Raw genomic sequence first — 26,755 nt, 5'->3', positions numbered from 1 at the left:
ACTGTAATTTCTAATCTCCCCCTTGTCGTATGTGGGTGTGTATTTAGATTACAAACTCACCTGGTAGGAGCTGTGTTTACAGTTCTGTTTTGTGGGGTGGATGGAGGTGTGACAAAGACGCCCTTCAAAGTCCTCCCTCCCCTAAAGAAAGGCTTGTGTTTCGCTGCTTGCACAAGGCTTCATAGGGTATTGGAGCCAGGCAGAGGGCAGAGGGAGGAGCCAAATCCCTTTCCAACGCCTTTTCAAGGTAATACTCCGTTGCCTACTGTTTGAACTTGGATGAAGCCATGGTAGAGGAAGGGGTGAAAGCAAGGACTGGCCAGGTCCATACTCGATGGAAACACCACCAGTCAGAAGGAGGCCATGAGGCCAGGCTGCCAAAGGGTAGTACCTGCTCAGAGTCTGCTCGAGGTCTGTAACCCAGCCGTATCTCTGAGAGAGAACCATGCACAACACTTTGGTTTGCATGCAAGCATGTGTATAGAAATATATTTAATTTTGAAGATCTAATACATTTGCCCTTTGGCAGAAAGAGATAATAAGGAACCAATAATAAACAATTTCCCTTTTTAAAAATTTTAAGAGACTAAAATGTGATTTCAGGACAACTTAAAAAAGAGGACTCTCAGAGGAACTGAAAATTGATTCATTTCAATAAAAATGGTCCCCAAGGTCACCTGCATCGCTCTGATTCCCCAAATTCTGTAAGTCTGCTCCAGATGCCTGGTCCCACAAACGACTCTGAGTAGTATTGGCTTTTTGTAGGAATTTGCTGTTTTTTTTTTTCTCTTTGGTTTAGGTTTTTTTTTTTTTCTCATAAATCCTTTTATTGAAAACCATGTTGTAAATAAATATTAGCTGATATGGGAAGCCATTCATGGCAAATTATTAAGAGGAAAAAAACATATTATAGAACAATATGACCCCAAATTTGTTTTAAAAGCACACATACAGGGGCGCCTGGGTGGCTCAGATGGTTAAGCGTCTGTCTGCCTTCGGCTCAGGTCATGATCTCAGGATCCTGGGATCGAGTCCCGCATCGGGCTTCCTGCTCCTTGGGAGCCTGCTTCTCCCTCTGCCTCTCTCTCTCTCTCTCTCTCTCTCTCTCTCATGAATAAACAAATAAAAAAAATCTTTAAAAAAAAAAAAGCACACATACACATTTATATTGTAGGAAAAGAGAGACAACAGAATATTCATTGTGGATATCTTTAGGCGTTTGAAGAAAGTTTTTGTTTTCTGTGCGTTTTTTGCACTTTTCAAAAGTTCCTCCATTGAATATACTTTTTGTTAATAGATTATAAAATAATAGATATTTTTATAAGTTAAAAAACTACTTAAGGAAATTATCATTAAGGATGAATTTAGGGGCTAGTAACAGAATGGTCTCTTTTTCACACCTAAGAAGTCTGGAGTTTGGCCTTTGCAACACCACAACAATGCTGTCAGAGACCCAAACTCTTTCTCTATATGCGTTCTGCCACTCTTGCATGTTGTGGCCTCATGATCTCAAAATGACTGCACATCTCCAGGCATTGCATCCACATTCCATCAAGAAAGAAGGGAGAAACTAGCAGCCCCAGTCACGTTTCTTTATCCCCTCTTCCACAAGAATGCAAGTTTTTCTGGAAACCCCACTCAACAGATTTCTGCTGATATATCAATAGTCAGAACGAGGTCACATGGCCAGTTCCAGACCAGTCACTGGCCAAGGGGAATGAGATGATCATTTCCCTAGACTAGTTCAGCTCCATCACGTTTTATCTCCCAGGGCTGGACTGAAGGCCGGGTAGAGCATGTGTAGGCAATGGATAATATTTGACCAAAAAAAAAGTGTTTTTGCAAGAAATGTTCACCTTGCACTGTAGATTATTTCAAATCTCTCTTCTCCACCTGCTTACGCCTCCGTCCCTGCCCCCTGCCCCCTGCCCCTGCCCACTGCAAGATCTCCAGGAGCAGCAGGCATGTCTCAGTCATGAACACCGCATGAGGCAGATTCTTCGGGAATGATAGTTGGGTGCATGAAGGACGGGCGGGTGTGTTACTGGTTGGCTCAAGGGCCGAATACAGTTGCAGACAAATGGCAGTTTTGAAAAGGGAGAGAGCCCTTGAGTGCCGAGTGCCCAGCAGGAATTTGGGGGAGGGAAGAAGCAGCATCTTGAAGGATGTGCTCCTCTCTCTGGTTTTACTAGTTTTTCTGAGAGATTTCTTTACCACTCTGAGATAGCTTCCTTCACTTACAGGCTTTCTCATTCCAATTTGATTTGCTTTTTAGAAGTTTAGCTCTGGGGTGGGGGGGCGGGCGGGCTGAACCAGTTGGGATTTCAACTTTAGCTTTTGGAAGATTTCCTTTTGTCATCCATGTGCTTTTAGCTTCTCAGAATGAGCTGTGCCAATCCCCAAATCTGCTTGAGCTGCATCCTGCCATCTGGTGTGGCCTCCCTTTTCCTTAGAAAACAATCTGCAGTTGTCTTCCTGTCTATCTTCCCATAAAGGCCATTTTAAGAGTGTTTTCTGGGCACCTTTGTCTTCCCCAACCCTGGAGCACATCATTCAGAAGAGGCTCGGTGGCATCTGCCCATCAGAGAAGCTGATAGAAGGTAAGCAAACATCTCCGTCGGGAAATGCATTCTTGGCTAATGCCAGAGAGCTTGTCGCTTGTGCAGTATTGTTTCTCCCACATGATTAAAAGCTTCCCACCCCGCTCCTTGCAGCCCTCACCTCCTCATAGCACTTAATCGATGTCCTGGCACGGGGCAGGGCATCAGTCAATATTGAGGAACACCTAACCTCATCATCAGGGCAGTGTTAGACCGATGATGATGCTGTGAGCCTGGTGGGTCATCAAAACAAAGACTAAAATTCGAAGGTGCGGGGTGGGAAAAAAGACATGCCAACATGACTTCGATCTGCTCTGATTTCCAATTTTCTTTTCCTGTACTCCTGGCTGATTCGGAGCTGTGCGTAGACAACTCCCGAGATGTGGAAACCACAGACATAGAGGAAAGACCAGGAAGCCTCCTGAAGAAATGGACAGGAATCACACCTTGGATTCAGTTCCCCGGAGCCCCCTGAGCTCCAGGCACAGTACCTGACACCAGACAAGGATGGTCTCTCATCCCTGGATGCCCAGGCGGGGGATATGTTACCACGGAGACGCCCAAGGACAAGGTGGGTGAATTACTCGCCCGAGGTCACGGAGCTTGAACTTGGCAGAGGTGGGTTTTGGCCTCTTCCGCAGATCTGCCCTCGTGAGCAGCCTGAGACTACAAGACGAGGGGCTTCCCTGTTACTGATGATCGCTGCGTGGCTCCTGGCTCCTCTTGCTGCTCCATAAATTAATTTTGCACCTTTATGCCTTCTGCACTGAATCACGCTACAAGAAAACCGAGCTTTGAGCCAGGAAGCTAGCGTGGCTCCAGCACACGGTCCCAGGGCTGACCTGGAGGATATTGCTGCCTCCCGGGAGCACTCAGACCACTGCTGGCTTGCTCACACGCTTGGTGGCCGAGAAGCTTTCATAAGCCACCAGCGAACTTCACCTATAGGAGGCTCCTTGGCTCCCTGGATTGGGGCTGGCTCTTCCCACACTTGCTTCTCTCCCTGCGGTTGCTGCAATCCCTAGTCAGGCGGTTACATAAGCAGTCCCCCTTGCCAACTGTCACCAAGGCCACCTGGAAAATCAAGACTTACGCAAACCAGCAATGGTTTGCCAGAGGTGCGACACCCTCGTGTGCTTGTTCCTGGCTGCTCGGGAGCTACGATCAAGCCCTCTTCTTACTACCAGCCCCGGATTTGTCCAAAGCTGGAACAACAACAACTATGTGTATTTTCTGCAGACTTAATGCCAGGTAAGATGCTGGGGAGTTTCTAGCATAAATAGGCTGGAAATTCCAACGTTACATCTGTCCTCTGCTTCCTGGTTTCTTCCTAATGTCAGTATCACATACTTATTCCCATGTCTGTGTCCCGGTTCTTCCACCAACTGGCTGCACGGCCTGAAGCGAGTCATCCTGTCTCCCCAGGCTCCTGCTTCCTCATCTGCAAAACGAGGGGATCACAGGAGACAAGCACCAGGACCCTTCTAGCTCTGAGCTGATACGACTGTTCCCCTGTGGTTTGGCCTGGAGCCTTCTCTTGCCTCCCGTCTGTCTCATGCATCCTGGCACGGCCCTCGGCACAAAGCTGGTGCCCAAAACATAGCGCATGGACAGGCCACGGCTGTTTCCTGACTACTCCCAGGATCGCACAGTTTGTTTGAGCCAAAGACCTGGCAGGAAATGTCCATGGCTCACAGAACCACATTTTCAAAGTCACATTGTAAGTAGAGGATGAAGGACAAGGGGACGAATCCTGTTCCCTCTCAATGCTTCTTCGAAGCGTTTTTCAGCTTGGAACTTGTTGCAGTCTGTCGTTTGAGGGTGTTCCAAATGTCTGTAGTTACAGACTATCTCCTTCCCTGCCAGGAGGTCTGGAAGCCCAGCCACAGGACCAGACTGTGAAGACCAGCCACACATCTTATCCTCCTCAGCATTCCAGCTGCAGGATAATTTTTAACTATACTTTTGCAACTGGGGTTAGTAACCAAGAGGCAAAAGACTAAGCAAATCCAACGAGGGAAACAAAGTAACTTCTAGAAAAAAAGAAGAAAAAAGAAAGAAGGAAGAGTGAGGAAAACCCAGAAAGGCCATCATGAGAAAAAGGACATTTTTTAAAAAAAAGGATTAACAGACGGGGTTAAAGTTGAGGCCATGCAGAAGCAGTTGGCTGATAGGGGAAAAAAACAAACCAAAAAAAACAAATAAAACCCCCCTTGGCTAACAAATAATTAGAGAATGACTTAGTAAAGAGGTTGGAAAGAATAAGGTATCAGAAGAGTAATGACCATTTTATTTATTTTATTTATTTATTTAAAGATTTTATTTATTTATTTGACAGAGACACAGCGAGAGAGGGAACACAAGCAGGGGGAGTGGGAGAGGGAGAAGCAGGCCTCTGGCCAAGCAGGGAGCCTGATGCGGGGCTCGATCCCAGGACTCTGGGATCACGACCTGAGCCGAAGGCAGACGCTTAACGACTGAGCCACCCAGGCGCCCCAGCAATGACCATTTTAAACAGAAATGGGCTCTGGGAACGGATTGCCTCTCATTTTTATTCTGTCAGAAGCTGGTGGCAGTCTGACGAAAACTAAGAAGAAGGAATAAGGACTAAAAGGAATGTTTTACAGAGAAAATTCTGAGTCTGAACGAAATACAGTCAGGTTGGTGTGCGGAAATGCCCCCAAATGAGTGCTTCCAAAAATTAAACCACTACCATAAGGGATTTGAGAAACTGGGCATCACGGAGTGTCTCAGAGTAAGGACAGCGTGGTTGGAAGGAATACAAAGAAAAGAATCACATTCCGTTCAGAGAGAGAAGAAAGGCCATCTGCAGGATGGACCCGAGGAAAAGGCTTTTGTCCTGCCTTTTAAGCAGTGAATTGTGGCTTGAAGGAGCCTCTTCCCTCTATATGCTGCACTACATTTGGCCTGAGCAATGATTTTGCTGCCTGTTTTTTTTTTTTTAACTCACAAATTCAAAGTATCATGTAGCTTTTCCAATCTGCCCGAGGCTCCAGGCAATGAGAGAATAGGATGAATCATATGTAAGAATATAGCTTTGATGAAAAAGCCCTCAATCATTCAATGGCATGATCGGTTTAACAATCCCCATGATGTCTGTCTGACAAAGGAATGACTATTTTTGGACTTCATGTAGAAGGAACGTATCACAAGGACATTCATAGGTATTTGTGGCGTAGGTCCACTTAGAGCATCTCAAAGTGCCCTTCTTGGATGCAGCCTGGTTTTTGTATTTTTTCTCGTGGTAACAGTTTGTGGTGATTATTATAAGAAATAATGATAAGGGTTTTTTTTTTTTTTTGAAAAATTTAAAAAGCAGTAGCTGTTCTAGCTAAAACTTAATAGTACTTACTATGTGCCACTTCAAACAGCTCTTTACATTCATTCATTCCCGTAACCTTTATACTAGCCCTAATAAGTAGGTCCTGTTATGATTCCTTTTTGCAGATAAGGAAACTGAGGCACGGGGAGGTGACATGATTTGTCCAGACAGAAGCAGAGCTGGGATTCTAATATACCCAACTCCCATGTGCCCGCTCCTATATTTGGCAATTGTTCATACTTCTATTTGCTTTAAATCCTCTTATATAAAAGAAATATAACACTACAGAGAAAGTTGCTGTTACCTGCCTATCCCCCATCCCATGCACGTGATGTATAGTCTTTAGCTCCTTTTAAAATACTTTTACAGGGGTACCTGGGTGGCTCAGTCTGTTATGACCTTCGGCTCAGGTCATGATCCCGGGGTCCTGGGATGGAGCCCCACGTCGAGCAGGGAGCCTGCTTCTCCCTCTGCTTCTGTAGCTCCCCCTGCTTGTGGGCTCTCTCTCTCAAATTAATTAATTAATCCATTAATTAAATAAAATCTTTAAAAAAAATTTTTAAAACCACTTTTACATATGTGTCTGGTATCTATGGACAATACATAGTGTTCGTTTTCACATTTCAAACATTTATAAAGAGTAATATACTCTGTTTCCTTTGGACAAGTTGCTGTTTTCCTCCCACCATTATGATCATGAGCCATCTATGTTGATACGTATTGATCTCTTGGTCTGCACCATCCAGTTCTGCAGCTGCTGGCCACAGATGGCCATAAGCACTTGAAATGTGGCCATTCTCAGTGTAAAATGCATAGTGGATTTCAAAGTCAGGATGGAAAACAGTAAAACACCTCTAATAATTTTTAATATTGATCACAAGTTGAAATGATCATATTCTGGAGATATTGAGTGAAATAAAATATATTACTGAAATTCATTTCACCTGCTTCTTTTTGATTTTGTTTTTGTTTTGTTTTGTTTTTTAACGTGGCTATGACAAAATTGAAAATAGCATAACCGTTCAGTCTTCCTAGGAGGTTGCATGGCTGCACAAAGTGAGGTCGAGCTGGGCCTGGAGGCAGGTGGGCTGTCTGAACTTCGAGAAACAGTGTAAATCTGCCCAAGAAAGCAATGACCCAGTGGCTTAACTTGGTGACGTCCCTTACAAAATACAGTCCTTACCTATCAGTGAAGCATCTGCCTTTTTGGACTCTGAACAGAGCAGTTACAACCAGGCACACTCTTGTTGGGGCAATTTCAGCTTGAATGAAGCCAGCACACGCAGATTTTTCTGACATCTGCCTGCAATGTTATGAAGTCAGCTTCACTCTGTGCCACTAAACGTATTAACTACTTTTAGGGCCAACTGTCAACGCACCTACTTGTTCATGCTTCCTACACTTCCGATTTGTTTTCTTAAGCCACAGCTCTTTATACCTGAAGTGCTTTTTCATTTTTTAAAAAGAGATGTCCTCATTATTCGGCCAACGATAACGCTGAGACTTGTAATTAAGTTATAAAACATGCCAGCAGGGAAAAGATGATCGGCAATTGCCATGGGGATATTATTGATGAGTGTCAGATTGCTTTTCGAATTCTGAATAAAAACCTCCCTTTAACATTTTGAATCATAAAGTTACAGAACCAGCAGAGACCCGAGGTCTCCTAGGTGTTGGTCAAGACCGTAGATTTGGTGTCAGGCAAGCTGTGTGACCCTGGGGCCAGTACCCTAACCAGCATCAGCCTCGGTTTCCTCATCCAAGAAATGAAGATACCAGCATCTGCCTTCTAGAGCTCTTTTGTGGATTAAATGTGGTAACGATTGTGACTCTTCCTTGTACCTACTTTTATTCCACAGCGGTTGTGGTAATTACTATTAATTCTTGCACCATCAGTATTTCCCCAGATGGCCCCAAGGGGATAACCTCTTCAAGCATACCTGGTCTGATTCAAGCATACCTGGTCTGATCCCAACAGGCCTTTCTCCTCTGCTCTCTACCAGGACCCTTAAAACTCTTCCCTGAAGTGGAGAGGTCCGTGGGTAACAAGAAGAAAACCCTGCAGCCTCTCCCTCCCCTTGCACTCCCCCACCCCGGGGGGTGCTCTGGGCAGTTCCTGCTCAAGAAAGCTGTGTTAAGGCCCATCAATAAGAGCCTTTACCAGCATAGTCTCCAACTTCCTACCTCATTTACAGTCTGGCTTCCCTAGGGTCTGCCTCCATAACCCTCTCCTGATGCATCTGAAAATAGTAGCATCAATGCTTTCCTTGCGATCAGCCACCTTGCTCTTAAGTGCTCCAGCTCATCTTGCTACCTGAACACGGGCCTCCTTGCCTCTCTTTAAGACCCTTGATGGTAGACTTTGGAAGGCTGGGACATTCCTAGCTCATGCCCTCTCCCACTCACTAACTAAGCTTAGGATGGGTGTCGCATTGCCCAGAAGTTTATTATACAGCTCCCATATCACACTTGTTTTGAGAAATATAATTACAAGACCACCAGGTTTTCGGCCTAGGATCCTAGGGGCAAACCAGACCTTTGGAGGTCAGTCATATATCTTAAGTTAGAAAGCAGCTTGGGCTCTGCCATGACCTTGGACTAAAGATTTTACAGTTAAGGAAACTGAGACCAAGGTGCTCAAGGAACTGGCCGGCAGGTATGGAGAGTACCTGACCGCTGACTTTTCTGTAGGATGTATTTATTCCTCGCACTAGTCAATCCCCTTCTGCCTAGTACTGAAGTCAGGACAGCCTTCCCACCCCCTACCCCCACATTTAACACTGCACCTGTCATCCAGAAGATGCGTATTAAATGTCGGATTATTAGTCCCTCCCATCTACATGCGGGGCTTTTCAGAGACTCCATTTCTTTGTCTCTGCACTCGCTGGGCTAACAGGGTCTCACACTAACACTGGCTCAGGGTTTGCACCCTATCCTCCTGGAGGCAGCTGCACGGTGGAGGAGCTGTAGGTCCTCCATCTCTGGATTCTTAATGCCCGTGGAGCCCAGTGCCTTACACATAACAGGTACTGGGTAAGTTGTTTACTCTGTATGTGGTTCAAGGGGGTGCTTTGGGGAGCCTTTTCCGGGGGCGGGGCCATGCGGAACCTTATGTATCTCAGCCTTCCTGTATTAGTTACTTTTGGACCCTCTTCGTCGTGTGAATAAGAATAAAATGTTGTTTCTGCAATGAATCTATTTCTGACTATTTAATAACGTAGCTGCCGCGATTTACGACCAAATCCGTCAATGGCCCGTTGCCTAGTAACAGCAACCACGCCCCTGTGTCATTGCCCCGCCCCCTACCCTAGTACGCACGCGCACAACCTTTCTCCAGGGCTCGCCCGCCGCCGGCGCACGGTGGTGACGTCTGGGGTCCGCGACGCTTTTGAGAAGCTGAGCGCTGGGGTCCCGCTGACTGACCGGCACGTTCCCGAGCGCCATGGCCTCCGGCGGGGTGGCCGCCGGGCGACAGGCCGAGGATGCGTTACCGCCGCCGGCCGAGCCGCCGCTGCCTGAGACGAAGCCGCTGCCGCCTTCGCAGCCGCCGCCTCCGGTCGCCGCGCCTCAGCCGCAGCCGGCGCCGGCGCCGAGGCCTCAGTCCCCCGCCGGCGTGAAGGAGGAGGAAAATTACTCCTTTTTACCTTTGGTTCACAACATCATCAAATGGTAAGAGCCCAGGAGAGGACCAGCCACGACACGCCCTCCCGCTTCTCGTCTCCTGTTTCAGAGCTGCAAAGGCCTAAGTGCTGTCGGGTACACCCCCATTTTACCGATGGGGAAACAGACCCAAGGGGGAGGAGGCCTTGCCCAAGACCACACCTAGTCGCACCGTGAGTTCAGCAAACGCTTGAGCCCTGAGAGCATTGCCAGACCTCACGATGGCCAGGCCGTATTCTTAAAAATGAAGGCAGAGTAGAGACCGACCTCACAGGCTCTGCAGTCAGGCTACTCAAGTTTGCATCTTAGTGATCTGGAGCAAGTCAAGCGTCTCTGAGCCTCAGTTTTCTCACCGGTCATAGAGGAGTAACACTTGGATCCTGTCTTTTCAGCGTATCCCACAGATACGGATCATCTTCCCTGTGTGGCGCACTGCTAAGTGCTGTGGGATGTACACAGTAAAAAGGGCCAGCTTCTCAACCCCACATCGCTCACCAGTTTGAAGGGGAAAAAGACAGGTTTGGGAATTACCCATAATTCAAAGAGGTTGGAGGATTGATGATAGGAAACAGTAAAAGAAACAAAGATACAAGTTGCCCTGTACTAGCATGTTCTTGGGCAGGACCAAAGAGGGTGATTTGTCATTCTTTTGAAAAAGATTTGTGTATTCATTTGAGAGAGAGCGTGGTGCGTGGGAGCAGGAGGGAGGGGCAGAGGGAGAGAGAGTCTCAAGCAGACTCCCTGCTGAGCACAGAGCCTGTGGCGGGGCTGGATCCCATGACCCTGAGATCACGACCTGAGCCGAAATCAAGAGTCCCATGCACTCAACACACTGAGGCACCCAGGCGGCTGGATTTGTCATTCTTTTGGCCAATCTTCTGACTAGCCTTAGTTTTCAAACTGACCCTGTAAAAGAAAAAAAAAAATAGTACAACCAAAAGTCTCCTTGATCCCCATGTTTGCCTCAATTATTTGTGCTGTTGTGTTATTTATATCCACATTTACAGGGGTAAACTAGGCTCATAACTTATTCAACCGTTAAAAACCAAAACAAAGTAAATTAAACTCACAGTAACATTCAACTGAGCATTCAAATGTGCTCTTGGGTGTTTTGCTGAAATGAACTTGCTACCCACAACATGAAGGTCTTTGTTAATGGCCCAGCTTCTTTTGAGTTTAGCCAGACTAGACTGACTTGCTGTGGGATGACCTCATGCTTCCACCACTTTTTAAACAACTGCGAAGCCTTTGTTCTCACATTAGACCCTGCCTTCATTTGGCTTCACTTGGTGTGAACATACTGTTTATAGGGTAAGGCAGACTCTGTTCTGTTCTCATTAGCCTGTGATCATCAAGTAACACTTCTAGGCAGCAGTGAGATAGCAAACAAACACAAATGCAGACCCCAAAATCCCAGGGCAGTGCTGGATTATAAATGGGTTATCCAAATTAACCCAAATATACGGGTTTTAAGAAAAATACAGAAAAATGAAAACATAAAATGTACACAGTCTCAGAGACAGTTCCTGGACCCCTGAGAGTATATTCTTGCACCCCAGTAGAGCAGCTGGGTTGGGCTGGCCTTAAACATGGAGCAGTAAGGTACACTAGAAAGAACATGAGCTTTGAAGTCAGGTAGTCCTGGATTCAAATCCACGTACTGATATTTGCTTGCCTTGTAATCTTAGTAACTTATGTAACCTTTCTAGGCCTTAATTTCTTATCTCTAATACGTGAATAATAGCCCCGTGGACCTCAAAGAGTGGGTTCAGATTACAGCTTCATAGTGTATGGGCTAAGTGATCTTGGTCGAACAACCCAGCTTCTCTGAGTCTCTTTTCAGTTGTGAAATGGAATAACAGTACTTAAATCATAAGATTGCTGTAAGGTACGCTCAAGAGCAGCCTTCTGTGAAAGATGGTGGGTTGATCACATGTGTTTATTTCTGTACCCTCTGAAAGGACAGTGAAGAGTGTTTTTTTAAAGCATAAAACCGGAAAGAACAGGAGAGGAGATAATTGTCACAAAGCAGATGGCCAAAGGCGAATCCATCTCTCAGCCCGAAGAAGCATCCAGAAGCAGCTGCCTTTGACCATGGCTTCCCCCTGAATCTCAGGAATTGACAGTGCCAGGGACTTCTGGAAATAGAGGTGAAGTGGGACTAGAATAAGAGGATCACTTCAAGTCTGTGTAAGAATCAGATCCCATAGTCCTCTTCCCCACTCCAAGCAGATGGGTGACTATCCTTCCATCTTGGCAGACAATTAAAGGATTATTCTCCCAAGATTTATTTTTAAAGATAAGCCAGAGAGTTTCTGGACTGGAGAACACCAGGCACATGGCAGGAGTTGGAGAAAGGGAGCCATACTGAAAAGAGGGATTAAGAGAAACTTCACAAACCGAATGCTGAGACCCAACCCTAGCCTTCTTCCCCAACCTGGCTTCTAGACTGGCAGCCAAAGAGACAGAGATACCTTCTCTGGGGTGTGTGATGAGCTCAAAAGAGAAGACGTTGGGGCTCCCCAAGAGAGAACTTAGTTCATCCTAAGAAAGAAAGAAGCATCGTTAAGGGTTTCCGTTAAGGGGGTTTGGGGCACCTGGGTGGCTCAGTCAGTTAAGCATGCGACTCTTGGTTTCAGCTCAGGTCATGATCTCAGGGTCATGAGGTTGGGCTCCACACTGAGAGCAGGGTCTGCTTGGGATTCTCTCCCCCTCTCCCTCTGCCATTCCTCCTCCTTTCTCTCTCAAATAATAAAATCTTCAACAAAAAAAAGTTCCACTAAGTCCTTTTAGTGTTTTACAGTTGTTTTTTTAATATTCTCCATCCTTTATTTATACCTTGCTTTTTACTAACAGAATATAAAGTATTTACGTTTTCTATTGGCATTCAGCTTCCTCCTCCACATCTGATCCAAGTCAAAATAATGGAACATTTTCTTTATCATAGGATCACATCTTTTTCTTCTTTCATTTAGTATGATGAAAGCAGTGAATTATGCACATAATCCAAATAGTATTTTACTCTTAACTATATGACTGGGCAGCCAGGGTCACTAAGCATGTGAAGAAAAACCCTAGCAAAAGATAGAACAAAACAGAAGAGCAGAACTCCACTCGGAGGAATCTGTCACCAAGAGAAGGAAAGATGCAATCACCATGAAAAAAAGCTAGGATGTGATTTTCAAATACGTGTAGGTATGTATTGGGGTTTATAGGCTACCGAGGGAAGGAGACAGACTGGTAGGAATGGCGATGAGAGAGGGGGCCCCGGGGAAGCCTGGAGGAGTCAGAAGGCTTGTTAAGGGTTGATGCCAAATGGCAGGTAGGAGGAGTGGTGTAGGAAGAGCATGGGCAAGGACATGATGCCAAGAAACAGCATCAAACTTGCAGCCAGCTCGCAGGCTGGTGGGGCTGGGCATAAATGCAAGGTAGTAAGGGAGAACTGGCGAGAGAGCCAGCATGCAGAGGACGGCACATCCCCCACAGGGAGGGAGATTTTGGCTTCTGAGGAGTGGGGAGCTAGTGAGACCTTCCAGCCACTGGGCCTCAGTCAGATTCGTGCTCGAGATGGTGGTAGCATCTCTGCCCACAGGTGGGGAAACCAGTGAGGATGCTGTCCCGGCAGGCCGGCCTGGCCCGAGGGACCTGCTGGCTCATGCAGGCCCTTGATCTCTTCCTCTCCTGTAGCTTCCCCAGGCGCCCTTTTATTATCTGTTTACTCCTTGCCCAGGGGATGAATAAGAAAGAAGCTGAAGTGAGTTTAGCCTTTCTTGTTCTCATAAAGAATTCAGACTACTGCATCATTAGGTTTGTAGAAAATTTTTATTAAAAAAAAAAAAAAAGGTAACAGTTGTAAATTCAGAATCCTGTAAAATTCAGAAGTTCCCTCACCAATCCCAACTGCTATTACGATTTTAAGTATCCTTCCAGGAGCTATGTAAGCATGTCTTTTAAAAAATTTATAGAATTTGAGATCATACTGTACTTTGTTTTTTTTGTTCTCACTTACGAGTCTGTTTTGGACCCCTTCCCATTCTCACACACGAAGATCTTCCTCAGTAAGGTGGCTGCACCATGAGTTACATAACCAGTCTTGTGTTTGTGGACGTTTACGTGTTCTAATTTTTGCTCTTGCCAGCAGTGCTGGGATAAGCATCCTTGTATTTGAGTACATTTATGATGAGGTGACTTCTCAGCAGTGGAATTGCTGGAGTGGAGGGTACAGGCATTTTTCATTTTCATAGCTGTTGCTAAATGTAGAGTGCTGTATCGTTTTAGCTTTCTCCAGGACACAGTCCTGTGGCCTGGACTGCTTTGATTAACCCAAAATGACCCAGAAATCTGCCATCCAGAAAATATTTTTAAAAAATTGTTGGGGCACCTGGGTGGCTCAGTCGTTAAGCGTCTGCCTTCGGCTCAGGTCATGATCCCAGGGTCCTGGGATCGAGCCCCGCATCGGGCTCCCTGCTCGGCGGGAAGCCTGCTTCTCCCTCTCCTACTCCCCCCTGCTTGTGTTCCCTCTCTCGCTGTGTCTCTCTCTGTCAAATAAATACATAAAATCTTAAAAAAAATAATAATAATTGCCGTTGTAAAAAAATATATAAATAAAATGAAAAATTTCAGTTGTAGATATATTCAAAGAGCCCCCAAAGATACCCAGTGGCAAGTGAGCCTCTCCCTTCACTCCTCTCAGCTCCCTCCTTGTCCCCAAACTGCGTCATACTCCATTTCATGATGATGCCATCGTATCTTTCAACACTTCCCTGCTCAAGGACACTTGCAGTGTTCCTGGCATTTTGCCACGGCAGTCAGTGCTGCAGTGACCCTGTTTGTAAATGGCATCGGGTGAACTCTGAGTAAATTTCTAGCAAAGAGACATGTGAATTTAAAATTTCGATCACTTAGCAAATCAGTAAGAATGCGCTAGTGTGTGTTAGCAACAGCGTGTTTGCGTCTGTTTGCCCATATCCCTGCCATCACCTTTCACCTTTGTAACTGAGGCTAATCTGATAGGTCAGAAATGATGGGTTGTATTGATCTGTGTCTCATTTTATCAGGGGAAGCATCTTTTCATATGCATCTTCTTTTGTCATTTGTATTTTTCCCCTGTAAACTGCCCATTTTCTATAAGGTCGTCCCTCTTTTAATGAACCCCTTGTACAGTAAGGAAAGCGTGCCTTTGCCGGGTTAGTGTATTATAAATATTTCCCCCAAGTTGTGGCTTTTCTGTCGACGTTGTTCCTGGGTTCTTTTGTTTGTTTTTGTCATTCGGAAGCATATCATTTTATGCAGGCAGATTTGTTTTGCTTTTCCTTAATGGCTTCTGGATTTTGGTCCTAGTTAGCAAGGCCTTCCCACCCTAATAAAATGACAAACATCAACCTCTTTTTCCTAGGACTTTTATAGTTTCATTTTTCACTTTCAATTCTTTTTTTTTTTTTTTTTAAAGATTTATCTATTTATTTGAGAGAGAGCACGTGAAGGGGGAGGGACAGAGGGAGAGAGAGTATCCCAAGCAGGCTCCACGCTGAGTGTGGAGTCTGACTCAGGGCTCGATCCCAGGACCCTGAAATGATGACCTGGGCCGAAATCAGGAGTCCGATGCTTAACTGACTAAGCCACCCAGGTGCCCCTTTCACTTTCAATTCTGTGATGCTTCTGGAATGTATTTTGATGGAAGGAGGAAGGGGGCACCTCCACTTTTCCTCCATGAGCCGTATCATCCCACTCTTACTTCATTCATTGTTTTCTCTGCTGGAGCCACCGCCTTCACCATATACATGGAGTTCCCATATGTTTTCTCATCTACTTCTGGACATTCTGTTCTTCTCCAGCACCAAACTGTGCAGTCTTCCTGGCACAGTTCATGATCTGTCCAGGCTGGTCTTCCCTCTTCCTTCTTTCTTGGCAACATTTATCCGTAGCACCTTGACCTCTCCCAGCCTGTTTTCTGTAACCTGGCTGAGATGCTAGGAGGTGCAGAGATGCTGAGATTGGGTTAGTGGAACATTTAGGCTTTAATCTGCCCGTTTACTTCCAAGCCTGTTGGTAACACTCATGGTCCAGGCCTTCTAGCCTCCTTTTGGAATCTTATAGTCACTTCTTAAATAGCTTCTTTGCCTTTATCCTCTCGTCTCTCTAATTCATCCTGTGCATGTTAGCAGTTGCATTTTTCTCTGCTCAAAAATCTCTAGGGCTCCCTATTCTTCCCATTCCGTCCTTCCCCACTGGTAGCCCTCCATTCTGGGATCTGTGCAGACCACCTTCAAAGGCCTGCCTGGACCACACAACAGAAAGCCCGGAGCGAGTCATTTGGATGCCAGTGCCCTTTGGGTGCAAGGAGTCCTCCAGGGCGCATGCATCCTCCCGCCCTGTCTTGGCCCAAGGAAATGCCACATACACTTGTGGGCCTGCTCAGAGGCCACCTCCCGCACCAGGAGAGCTCCTGGTTCTTGTCATCCTGGCTGGGGTGCAACTTGCCTGGCGCTGGAGAGAAGCTCCACCGCACTTCCCTCCTCCTGTCTGGCCCTTAGTTGAAGGAAGGATCCAAACGACATATTTGTGTTAATGTAAAGAATGAGGAAAAGGGGAAAGAAAAATGTCATTTTTATGCATGTAAGAAATGTTAAGAGTTCCCAACTCTTCGAGGCCTCTCCTGTTATGAATAGAAATCACATTAGAGAAGAACGTGCAGAACAAAGGAGGGAAGAAATGAGGCCTGTTGGACCAGAGAGAGTTCAGTTGTTTTTTTCCCCCTCAAAGTTGCCAAATCTAATCTGAGTCTGGAACTAGGTGTCCCAGCCTAGGAGTTCTGAGTTGCCATTGTCACTGCTTTCCCTGCTGCTTATGGCTCCCTCAGTAAAAAGATTCTGTCATCGTGGGTACTTCAATGTGTTTTTGGTTTTTTGTTTTTGTTTTTGGTTCGTTTCTTTAGTTCCTTCGAAGGTTCTAGGTTGCTGGGTAGGTAAAGGGAAGCCGTCTGTGACACTGCAGAGGTTGTTCAAGTGATGAGTACACGGTGGCGTCCTTTACCTCTCGAGCCAGGGCCGTAACACTGACAGCAAGTCCCTTTGCTGTCCAGGCAGGTCAGCAAGACCTGAGAGCCCAGGCAAGACCACTTGCGTGGGAACAGGGTGTTACTGACCTGCTTCTTCCTACACCACATCTATTTTAATCTGACCAGCCCTCCATGGCAGCTGAGGCCTGCCCTCGGGTGGAGCCGGCAGCGGCCCCCACATCAGAGGAGAAGTCTGTGAAAGAACCCGCCTGGCTCCGTGGGGCTTGTCTGCCCTCGTTTGACTGTAGTCCTCTCTGCCCTTGGCTCCTCCTTCAACCGCATCCCAGTGAAAAGGATGAGCGCCCAGATAGGGAATATTTATAGACTGGTTGGAAGCATTATTTCTGGGCCAGCTTACAAGCCTGTTCCCTCCTCTGCCACTTCATCTCTGCTCATTCGGCAGAACTTATCGAGCACCTGCTGGAACACAGGCTCCCCGAAAGCAGGCACACGGCTCAGCGGTTACTTAGTGCAGCATGAGAAGTGCCACAGTGCAGCATTTACGTGGAGTCTGGGCAAGAGTGGGAAGTGGACCCTAGAAGGGTCACAGGCTGCTGGTGGCTGGCCCTGAGGGGCCCCCTTCAAGTGCGAGTTGGCCTGGCAGGTGTTGTCTGGGAGTTTGGGAGCTCAGACTTGGGTTTTGTAAAGGTAGGCGGGGCAGAGGGTGTCAGGAGGAGGAGAGGACCAGGCTCTGGAAGGCTCTGGAAATCGGGGCCGGTGGGAGGAGGAGGCAGGACCAGCGGCTGGGTGCTCATCAGGCACAAGGGAACGGGACACACGGACGCATCTGTGGGGGCGCAGGGTTCCAGCTTAGCTCAGTCATGAGGATGGGAGTGCCCTCCGTCCAAACTCCGGCATGCTGTGGAGGCAGGCAGTCCACTGTGGACGTCGGCAGGTCTCCCCAGGCTCCAGGGAGGAGATACGTGGGAACGGTTGGCACTTGGGTCCTGAACGTCAGGAAGGAGGGCAGGCTGGGGGGTTGTTGACCTCTGAAGAGGTGGAAGTGGATGAACACGTTCCAAGCTGTCCTGTAGAGCGGTACTTTTTTCAAACTTCTTTTAGCAGAAGAACCTTTGGTTGCCCCTCCCTAAAAGAATGTCTTTCACTTGTAACCCTGTGAGCAGATAAAAGCAAGGGTCCGAGGCTCAAGGCCCCTCTCCGGAGGGCGTCTCAGATGCTGGCGGAACTGGAGCGGAGAAAGGCACAAGGCTGCTAGCTCTCTACCAGGTGCCCGAGCGGCCCGAGCTGTAGAGGGCGGGAGGGACAAGCGCGTCCGCGGCCCCGGTACAGGCTTTTGGAGGGCATTTTGGCAGGCCGTCAAAGATTTGAATGTACATAACCTTCAACCTAGATATTCACTTCTGAGAAATCATCTTACCAAAATACTTGCTCGAGTACTTACGGATATAGGTACAAATGTTCTTTGCCATTCCGATTACAAGTGGTAGGTTGCAAATCTCCAAATACCCATCAATAGCCAAACAATTTAGCTGTATCACTGTATGTGTGTTCACATGGAAAGACATCCAAGGTGCAATGTAAGTGAAAAAAGCAAGAATGGTCACATTTTTGTCGAAGCAAATAACAAAAAAGTACCTGTGTGTTTGTAACCGTGTATTTCAAAGTGGTCTGAAGCAATACATACCACATGTTAACAGAGGTGTCTCTGGGACGTGGATTAGAGGGACCTTCCTTTTCTAAGCCTTGGTGTCTGTTATTTTTAAATGTCTTTCCCTCAAGCACCTATTACGGTGACGGGAAAAGCAACAACCCCCCACCTCACCCCCACCACTAATTTAGAAAGATGCCGGCCACTGAAGTTAGCATGGAAGGAGGAGAGTGGGGGAAGGACTGGTCCCAGCGTGGGTCAGCTAGGACAGTGGGGGCGTGGGACTGAGGGTCATGGAAATTCTGAGGAGGAAGAAATGGGAAACAGTCCCGCTACTGCGTGGTCCCAGGCTTGGGGGGAAGTTGGCTTCAGGAATCTGCTGGATTCCTTTTGCTTCTAAGTTACCAGAGGACACACTTGCCCAGTTGAGGCCAGTTGGCATCTTCAAGTCCCAAGGCACCTGTAGTAAAAACTGAAGCTGTGCCTTATTTAGCACCTGAACGAGGCATCACTCTTAAACCTGCCCACCTAATAAGCCTGTGATGTTTGCCCCGGGTCTGGTAACAGTAACACCAAATGTCTGTGTCCACGGAATGCTGAGTATCAGCCAGGATGTGCACAGAAGTTGGAGAAGAAGTGGCCTGTCAGTCAAGCCAGAGCAGTAATATTTTTGTCCATCTTTTAGAAACTACTATAAGCAGGACCAAAGTGCCCTAACCTGGCCCTTGTTTGTACGATTTTCGTGCCTCTCGACCTTGGCCTAGTCTCTCTTTTTTTTTTTTCTTCTTCTAAAGTTGGCTGATGACTAACATTGAACACAAAGCCAGGCCCGTTTGGAGCTTTCTGCTGTTATTCACTCAGTATTTGCGCCTGGCTCGTTTCTTTTGGCTTGAGTATTTCACAGTCATCCCAGCCTAGCAGGTTCCCGCCTGGTTCAAGCCAGTTCCTGAATACAGTGTTTTCCTCGCTCCGGGAGTTCCAGTTATTTACCTTCACCAACTAGGGCAGGCTGAGCGGCTTGCCACGGCGGCCTTTGCTGTGGGGGACGTGGCCCCCTTTCCCCGTAGCTTCCCTCCAGGCAAGCTTTTATGTGGCCCCTTTACCGAAAGTTCACCAGGGAAGAATGGACAACCCTTGAGATTTGGGGGCTTTTAGAAGTGAGCATCCTAAGCATGGCCCACTTTTTCCTTCAGAATTCAATCTTCTTTGGGGCCAGGTCATGTTTGCTTCCAGAACTGGATGATCATACCTGCCTTCCAAATTCTTATCTCATGTATTTTCGTTTGCTTTTACTGTGTCCTTTCAGATTGGTGATGTGAATCAGTGTTCTTAAAACTATATTTTAATTTCAGAACTCCCCAGGGACTTCTATTTGTACAATGTGTTAACACATATGCCATCCAAGTATAATGATTTCAGAAATCCAGATGGTTTCTATCCAGAGTTGTAGATTTGAGCTGAGATCTAAAATCATTAAAATAAAAGATGGCCCCTATTTGCTTCCTTCTAAAGAATTTACAGTTCTCATAAATACCAATTACTCCTCTCTAGAAACCAGGATAAGGTATACCATTGATTGTATATTTAAAGTGAGGGCATCAAATAACAACAAGAAATGTTTGGCTGGTTAACATTCCCTAGAATGAATGATTCTCCAGATCTTGCCTCTGAGTTAGCGCTATTGATAAATACGGAACAGGGCGCATCTCATTTGCCAGGTGTGAGCATAACCAATGGATTGCCAGGGAAGATGGATATTCTGTCTGCGTAAGCAGAGAAATGATGAACAATAAACATGAATTAGCACCATCTGGGTTGAAATTTCCCGTCAGGAATGGACGTTTATTTAAAAAAAATAAATGATCATTGACAGTTCTCCCCGCCCTACACCTCAATGGGTGCCTTTTAGAACAGCCTACTGAATTGGCTTTTAGTTTTAGTCCCAACTGTTTGTTTTCAAAAGCTCATCCACTTGCTAACTTTTAAAAAACGTATAGGAGCAACTGGCAAGCTGTTTCTTTGATCTTAGGTGAAGGTTTTGTTCTTGTTGTTTCTAACTGAGCCATGCCAAGGGAGCATGGATCTCTGGGCAGCTAATAATAGCCAGCAGTGTGATGAAGTGAATGATCCTGCCTTTAAGAGGAGCCTGACCTGAAGGCAAGGAATTTACAGGACTGGTAGGGGAGACTTCGTACCTGCTGAAAAATTTCCAGTAGCTTGTAACTAATGTAAAATTTATGATTAGGTCTGTGGAAATTAGTGCTTGCATTAACAAGCTCAAGCATCAAAACATCAGCTAAACTTAGCTCTTGCTAGCCGATGAAGTTTCCTGATGGGCCTGGAAATATCTCCAATTAGAAGAAATGTAGGATTTGGGCCAGTTTCACCGGCCATTCGTCACCTCACGGTGGTAATGGTGTGTTTGTTCATTCAGCAAACATTTACGAACTTCTTCGCCAAGCATTTGTTCCGGCAGCAAAGGCGACTTGAGTCCCCACGGCGCCCAGGGCCCGGGGCTACGTCTCCGAGCAAGGCAGACGCAGTCCCTGGCCTCTGAGCGAGTGGGGTTTCGGCCTCAAATGGCGCGGGCAGGCCGGGGGGGGGGGGGGTGCAGTGGCAGTGCTGGGCGGGGGTGCCCTGGGGGTGCCCGGCCTCGTAAGGGGACATGCTGAAAGGTAAGGTCAGAAGAGAGCAAGTTCTGTGGGGGTACAGACGAGGGAAGCCGTGACCGCTAACGAGCGCCCTCTGCCCCTGCAGTATGGACAAGGACAGCCCAGACATCCACCAGGACCTGAATGCCCTCAAAACCAAGTTCCAGGAGCTGCGGAAGGTCGTCAGCACCATGCCGGGCACCCACCTGAGCCCTGAGCAGCAGGAGCGACAGCTGCACAGCCTCCGGGAGCAAGTCAGGACCAAGAACGAGCTTCTGCAAAAGTACAAGAGCCTCTGCATGTTTGAGATCCCCAAGGAGTAGTGGAGGCCGGCTTCCAGGGATGCCCGAGACCGAACGGGGAGCGCACACGGCCTCCCGGACTCCCCCCACCCCGCCACCATCTCAGACTCCAGCTGCGAACTCTGTAACTGAAGGGGAGGGGGGGCGGCTGCTGAAGCTGCTTTGGTGGCCGAACTTGGCATTGACTGTGTGGGGAGCCAGCGCGGAGGCTTGGCTTGGTTGGGGCCTCCTTGTAGAGGATGTAACCATACGTCTAGGTGCAGAGTAATCGCGGTGCCTGCCGGTGGGAGGAAGAATGTTCCTGGAGGCTGGGGAGCGGGCAGGCGAGGCTGCCCCTGCTTCTGGGGAGGGGGCCATCTGCTGTGTATTCAGGCTCCTTGCGCAGAGCCCCGGAGGAGAGGGGGCGGCCGCTCTTGGCTTTCCTGCCCTCCGCCTCTCCGTCCGCTCCCACCCCTGGGCACGCTCAGGGCTACCAGGTACACACTCTTCTGTTGACCGCAGTGTCATGAAGCATTTGCATAGAATTCACTGGACCACCCGGGGCTGCACTCCTGTGGCGTGGATTTCAAATGGTAAAAGAAAACCGGGAGGACCCATATTGTTTTGAAAGCCGAATATTGTTTTGAAAGACGGCAGGGTGGCTTCCTCCCTGCCCGCCCCCGCCCCCCGCAATACTTTGTTTCGTTTTTATGTTTGAGCCAGTGAATGTAACCGTGGCTTTGGGGTGTCAACCCAGAACCCCGCAGGCGGCGCCCGTCTCCATGTTCTCTGCCTCCTACGTGTGCTTGTTGCTTCTACTTCTCGCTCCCTTTGCCTCCTGCCTCCTCCCGTCCGCTCGGCCAGCCGTCTGGTGCTGGAGGATGACCAGAGCCCTCGCACCCTGCACCCTTCCCACGGGGCTCGGGGCTGGAGGGCAACATTGGCTCCACGTGTTGTCCTGCTTTAAAAAATGAGTTTTCCCCCTGGCCTTCTCACTAAAGAGCCAGCCGCGGAACACTCGCTGCGCAGCAGATGGAGGTGAGCTCTTTCCCTCGCCTCTTCACGAGGAGCTGACAAGTAACCACGTGTTGTTTAGATCTAGAAATGGGCACATAGCCTGTGCTGACCAAGTCAGCGGCTTAACAGATGCCCGCTGATTGACCTCGTTGGCAGCAAGACTGGCCGAAGGTGTTTTTCGCGGGGGTTCCATGTGTGCTGACCTGCAGTCAGAAGAGGACTGGCGCAGAGGGGGAGCTGGGGACGTGTGAAGGGGGGTATCCGGTTCCAGTGGCTTTGGACGAAAGAGCGGGCTCTGAGCTGAAGTGGGCAGTCGCCTGGTAGGCCAGGCCACCCTGGGACTGTTAATAAACTGAATCAGTTACGTCCTTGACATTTCAGAGTCGTGTGGGGGCCAGTTTTAAGGCTCTGACCAAACTGCGCGAAACACGAAGCACATAGAGATCCAAGACCAGCGGGGCCCTTCTGCAAGGCTGAAACGCACAGGACCTCTTCCCGGGGCAGAGGGAGACAGAACCCTCCCTGTATTCCAGGGTTTGGACTTGTGACGTTTTTTAAGAGTATAATTAAAAGAACTTGTACTCTGCTCTCAGGACATCTTGGGTTTTGTGCTGAGAAATCCATCATAGGAGGTCTCCCTTGCATAGTTGAGAGGAAGATGTTCATTTTGCTTAGAGGAGACAGAACGAATTGTGAGAGCCTCCACCGTGCACCTCCTCCCCCTCAGCGCACGCGCGTACACACACACACACACACACACACAGAGCAAAGCCAGCGTAAAAAAAAAACAGAATAACTGCCCTAAGGAGCGACATCCGTCCCCAAGGACCCAGTTGGCCTGGTGGGTCATCCTGCTCACCTGCGACTGGCCCCCTGGGCCCAGGGCAGCAAGTGCTTCCCGAGGCTGGAGGGCACGGGAGGCCAGGTGATTTTGAACTGACACCAGATTGGTCTGTCAAGGCTCCATTTCCCTTGTGAGAGCAGGGTCCTAGTGACACCTCGAGCGGACTGTGAGTCGCAGGGTTGGGGCCCTTTCGCTGCCCTCCGCCTGGAGTGAGTCTGGGCGCAGCCCGGAAGCCCTTTGTGGCTGGAAAGATGCAGCTCCAGGAAAGACCAGGACCCCTTTCTAGTCCTGGCTTCCTGAGGAGCCATCCCCAAATAGAAGAAGGGCCGTGGTCCAAAAATCTGCAGCTTTTTTGGAGCCTTTTCTCCCAGGTGGGGGCTGAAGCTATTCTCAGAATGCCAGGGTCATCTGCCAGTCTGGGGAGGGTGCGTCTAATACCCCAGAAGTAAGCCCCACCCTTCCCTTCTGACCCTTCGCCCTTCGAGCCATTTCTAAAAGCAAAGCAAGCGTATGACTTTCTGTTTTAAATTATTTTATTTTGTATTATAAAAAAAACAATAGCAATAACTTTATAAAGACTGTCTCACACACACAGTACGAACAGCTGGGTAAGAGTTTGTTCATGTCCATGATGACCTCAGAACTACTATTAAAGTGCAAGTTGTGTGTTTTGTTTTCCTTTGTGCAATTTCACACACACATGTAAACAAGTCACTTGGCTATGATCTGACCCACACCCCCTTAGTCTCGGGAGGGCAGAGGCTTTCGTTTGCTGTCATGGCAACCCAGAATCACAGACAAGTTAATGCCCCATTTGTCCCGTCTTGACCCTCCAGGGAGCAGGACAGGTTTCCCAAAGCCTAACGGAGGCCGATTAACTTATACCACCCCCCACCCCCATTCTTGTCTTTGTGAGAAACAAGACAAATTCCCCCTCTGCCGGGGCCTGTGCCCCCAACCCGCGGGGGTGGCAGGGCCCGTGGGGGACGGGAGGAGGGGGTGGAGGGGGGAGTCCCGGTCTGAGCCAGTTCTCTTTCCTTCCAGAGCAGATGACCGTCCCTTCGTCGTTTGCGCCTCCCCGGTGCGCGCGGGTCGCGGGGAAGGAAGACGCCAGTCCGCGCGCAAGCGGCCCGGGGCCGGCCCGGACGTCAGACGTGACTTTTCAAAAAAGGGTCCTCCTTAGGTTCTGTCGCCGGCGCGGGGGGGATTGGCGGGCGGGGGGGGGGGGGGGCTCCTAGCTGATGACGCAGCGCTCCTTGTCCTTGGCCTGGCCGCCGCCGCTGGCCTTCTCGCGGATGTACATGAGGTCGCTGTGCACGCTGGGCCGGCGCGCGAAGGGCGCCACGATGCCGAAGGCGTCGCCGGGGTCCCCGCCGCCGCTGCCGGCTCGCAGCAGCTTCTTGTTCCGCAGCGCCTTCTTGTGCAGCACGTCGCAGTCCTGCACGGACACCTTGCGGTGCAGGTCCGGGCTCATCTCGCTGGGCAGCTTGGCCATGGCGAAGAGCGCCCGGAACATCTGGTCCAGGCTGCTGTTCTTCTTGGCCGAGATCTCGAAGTAGGCGCAGCGCTGGGGGTCGTCGCCCACCAGCTGCTCGATCTCGCGCGGCTCCACCTCGCGGTAGAAGTCCCGGTCCCCCTTGTTGCCGCAGATGACCAGCGGCACGTCCACGTTCTCCTTGGTTTTGTTCTTGAGGCAAGACTTGGTGTCCAGGATCTGCTGCTTGAGCCTCTGCACCTCCTCGAAGGAGTCGCGGTTGTCCAGGCTGAACACCAGGATGAAAACGTCTCCTACAGGGCACAGAGGGGGCGTTAAAGGAGCCGGGGCGGGCGGCGGCCAAGGGGACAGCCGAAGCGGGGCCGACGGGGGAGTGGGCGCCCCGCCGCCAGGCGTCGGGGCTCCAGCCGCCGCGCGCGGGGGACGCCCCGAACTCTCCCCGCGCCCCGCGGCGCGCGGCGTTGGGACCGGGGGTCGCCGCCCTCCCGGTGGCGCAGCTCCCTCCCCGCCCCCCGCCCCCCGCCCGCCGCCGGGCCCGGCCCGCCGCTCACCGGTGAGGATGGAGAGGCGCCGCATGGCGGGGAACGGGTGGTTGCCGGACGTGTCGAGGATGTCGAGCTGGTAGACCTCGCCGCGGATGGAGTAGAACTTGCGGTGGAAGTCCTCGATGGTGGGCGTGTAGGCGTCCTCGAAGCGGCCCGTGAGGAAGCGCGACACGATGGCCGTCTTGCCCACCTTGGACGAGCCGAGGATGACCATGCGGTAGCAGTTCTTGGCCGGGATACTCAGCTCCGAGTCGCTCGGGCACATCTTCTTGATCATCGCGGCCAGTTTCATTGGGCGGAGGGGCCGCAGGGGCGGGCGCGGGGCCGAGAGAAGCGCGGAGGGCGGCGGGGGGCGCGGGGCTGGCGCGGGGCTGCGCGGGGCTGGCGCGGGGCTGGCGCGGGGCTGCGCGGGGCTGGCGCGGGGCTGCGCGGGGCTGCGCGGGGCTGGCGCGGGGCTGCGCGGCTAGGCGGCTCCGCTCGCTCGGGCTGCGGCTGCGGCTGCGGCTGCGGCTGGGGCAGGGCTCCGGCTCGAGCTCCGCTCCGGCTCTCGGACAAAGTCGCTCGCGCCTGTTCTGCGCGCCCCGAGGCCGCCCTTATATACAGCCTGCGCGGCCGCCCCGCCCCGCGCCCTCCCAGCCTCCGTGCGTCACGCCCCGCGGGCCCCCGCCGCCCCCTCCCGCGACCTCCGCCCGCCGCGCGCGGGGAGCAACTGAGTCCCGGGTCCCGCTGGGGCTGGCGGCGCGCGGACCTCGTTCTCCACGGCACGGGGCTCGGCGGCCGCAAGGGCGTCGGGGTTGTAGTCCCGCCTGTGCCTCTGACCCTCTGTGCCCTGGGGCAAGGACCCCCCCCGCAACACTCACACAAACACACACACACACACGCACTCTCACGCTCACACTCACTTCCTTTGGGCCTCAGTTTACCCAGAGAATAAGAAGAGCAATCCCGGCCCAGCAGCAGCGTAATCGCAGCTGCTTACCAGTGCTCGGCACCGCGCACCGAGCCTGGCGTACGTCCCTTCTCTCCTCGGTCCCGAGAGCGAGCCCCCGCGGCAGCCCCCTTTGCCGTCCGCGGGCGCGTGCCCGGTGCCCGGCGACCGTGTTAGCGCCGAGGGCGGTGCCGCGCGCTCCGGCCGCCAGAGGGCAGCAGAGGCCCCGCCGGCGGCGCGGGGAGGCCGCGGGCACCGCTTTTGGGGCTGGAGTGCGGGGCGAGCCTCCAGGTGGGGGTCTGGCGAGGTGCGGGGCGCGGGCCTTGGGGCTCCAGGCCGAGACCCAGCAGGAGCCGTCCCCCGCCCCGCGCTCTACGGCAGGCCTCGGCGTCCCCTTTCGCCCAGCCAGGGATGCTCTGAAGCCGGCAGGGGCTGTCCCCATCCTTTTCCTGTGTGGCACCCGAGGGACCAGAGACCTGCCCTTCCTTGCTCAAGCCTGGGCCAGCGTGCCCTCCTCCCTCCCCCACAGAGTTTTGTGCCTTGAGAGTCGCTTGGGCCAACATTCCCATTTTGCAACTGGGGGCGGGGGAGGGGGCGCTGGGCCTCAAAGCCCCGGGGTTAAAGCAGTCTCTTGCCTTCCCTGGGTCTCGGGTGCCTCTTCTGGAAAATAGCGGTTCTGGTTCTGATCGCGGAGGAGAAAGTACAAGCAGTGTTAAGGGGCAGGA

The 26,755-nt window shown here is 50.3% G+C and overlaps 2 protein-coding genes across 3 annotated transcripts; one reads left to right on the top strand and one right to left on the bottom strand.

The window, feature by feature from the left end:
- The first annotated feature begins 9,293 nt into the window (after nt 1-9,293).
- On the top strand, nt 9,294-22,810 carry MED9 (mediator complex subunit 9). The gene is made up of 2 exons (XM_045889709.3): nt 9,294-9,612; nt 21,027-22,810. Exons 1-2 carry the CDS (start codon nt 9,386-9,388, stop codon nt 21,241-21,243), a joined length of 444 nt encoding a protein of 147 aa, XP_045745665.1. The 5' UTR covers nt 9,294-9,385; the 3' UTR covers nt 21,244-22,810.
- Nucleotides 22,811-23,577: 767 nt separating this feature from the next.
- On the bottom strand, nt 23,578-25,405 carry RASD1 (ras related dexamethasone induced 1). Of its 2 annotated transcripts, none has more exons than XM_045889708.3 (2): nt 25,109-25,405; nt 23,578-24,850 (listed from the first exon to the last, which is right to left on the bottom strand). In XM_045889708.3, exons 1-2 carry the CDS (start codon nt 25,392-25,394, stop codon nt 24,297-24,299), a joined length of 840 nt encoding a protein of 279 aa, XP_045745664.1. In that variant the 5' UTR covers nt 25,395-25,405; the 3' UTR covers nt 23,578-24,296. The 2 variants fall into 2 exon arrangements, with proteins under 2 accessions (XP_045745664.1, XP_064439327.1); XM_064583257.1 differs by having other exon boundaries at nt 23,578-24,776.
- Between the last annotated feature and the right edge of the window lie 1,350 nt (nt 25,406-26,755).

This window comes from Mirounga angustirostris, unplaced genomic scaffold, assembly GCF_029215605.1.
Source record: "Mirounga angustirostris isolate CCGP_5_RB_7025 unplaced genomic scaffold, mMirAng1.0.hap1 SCAF_17, whole genome shotgun sequence".
Lineage (NCBI taxonomy): Eukaryota > Metazoa > Chordata > Mammalia > Carnivora > Phocidae > Mirounga > Mirounga angustirostris.
The sequence above is the reverse complement of the archived record's forward strand: the minus strand, read 5'-3'. Positions and strand labels throughout refer to the sequence as shown.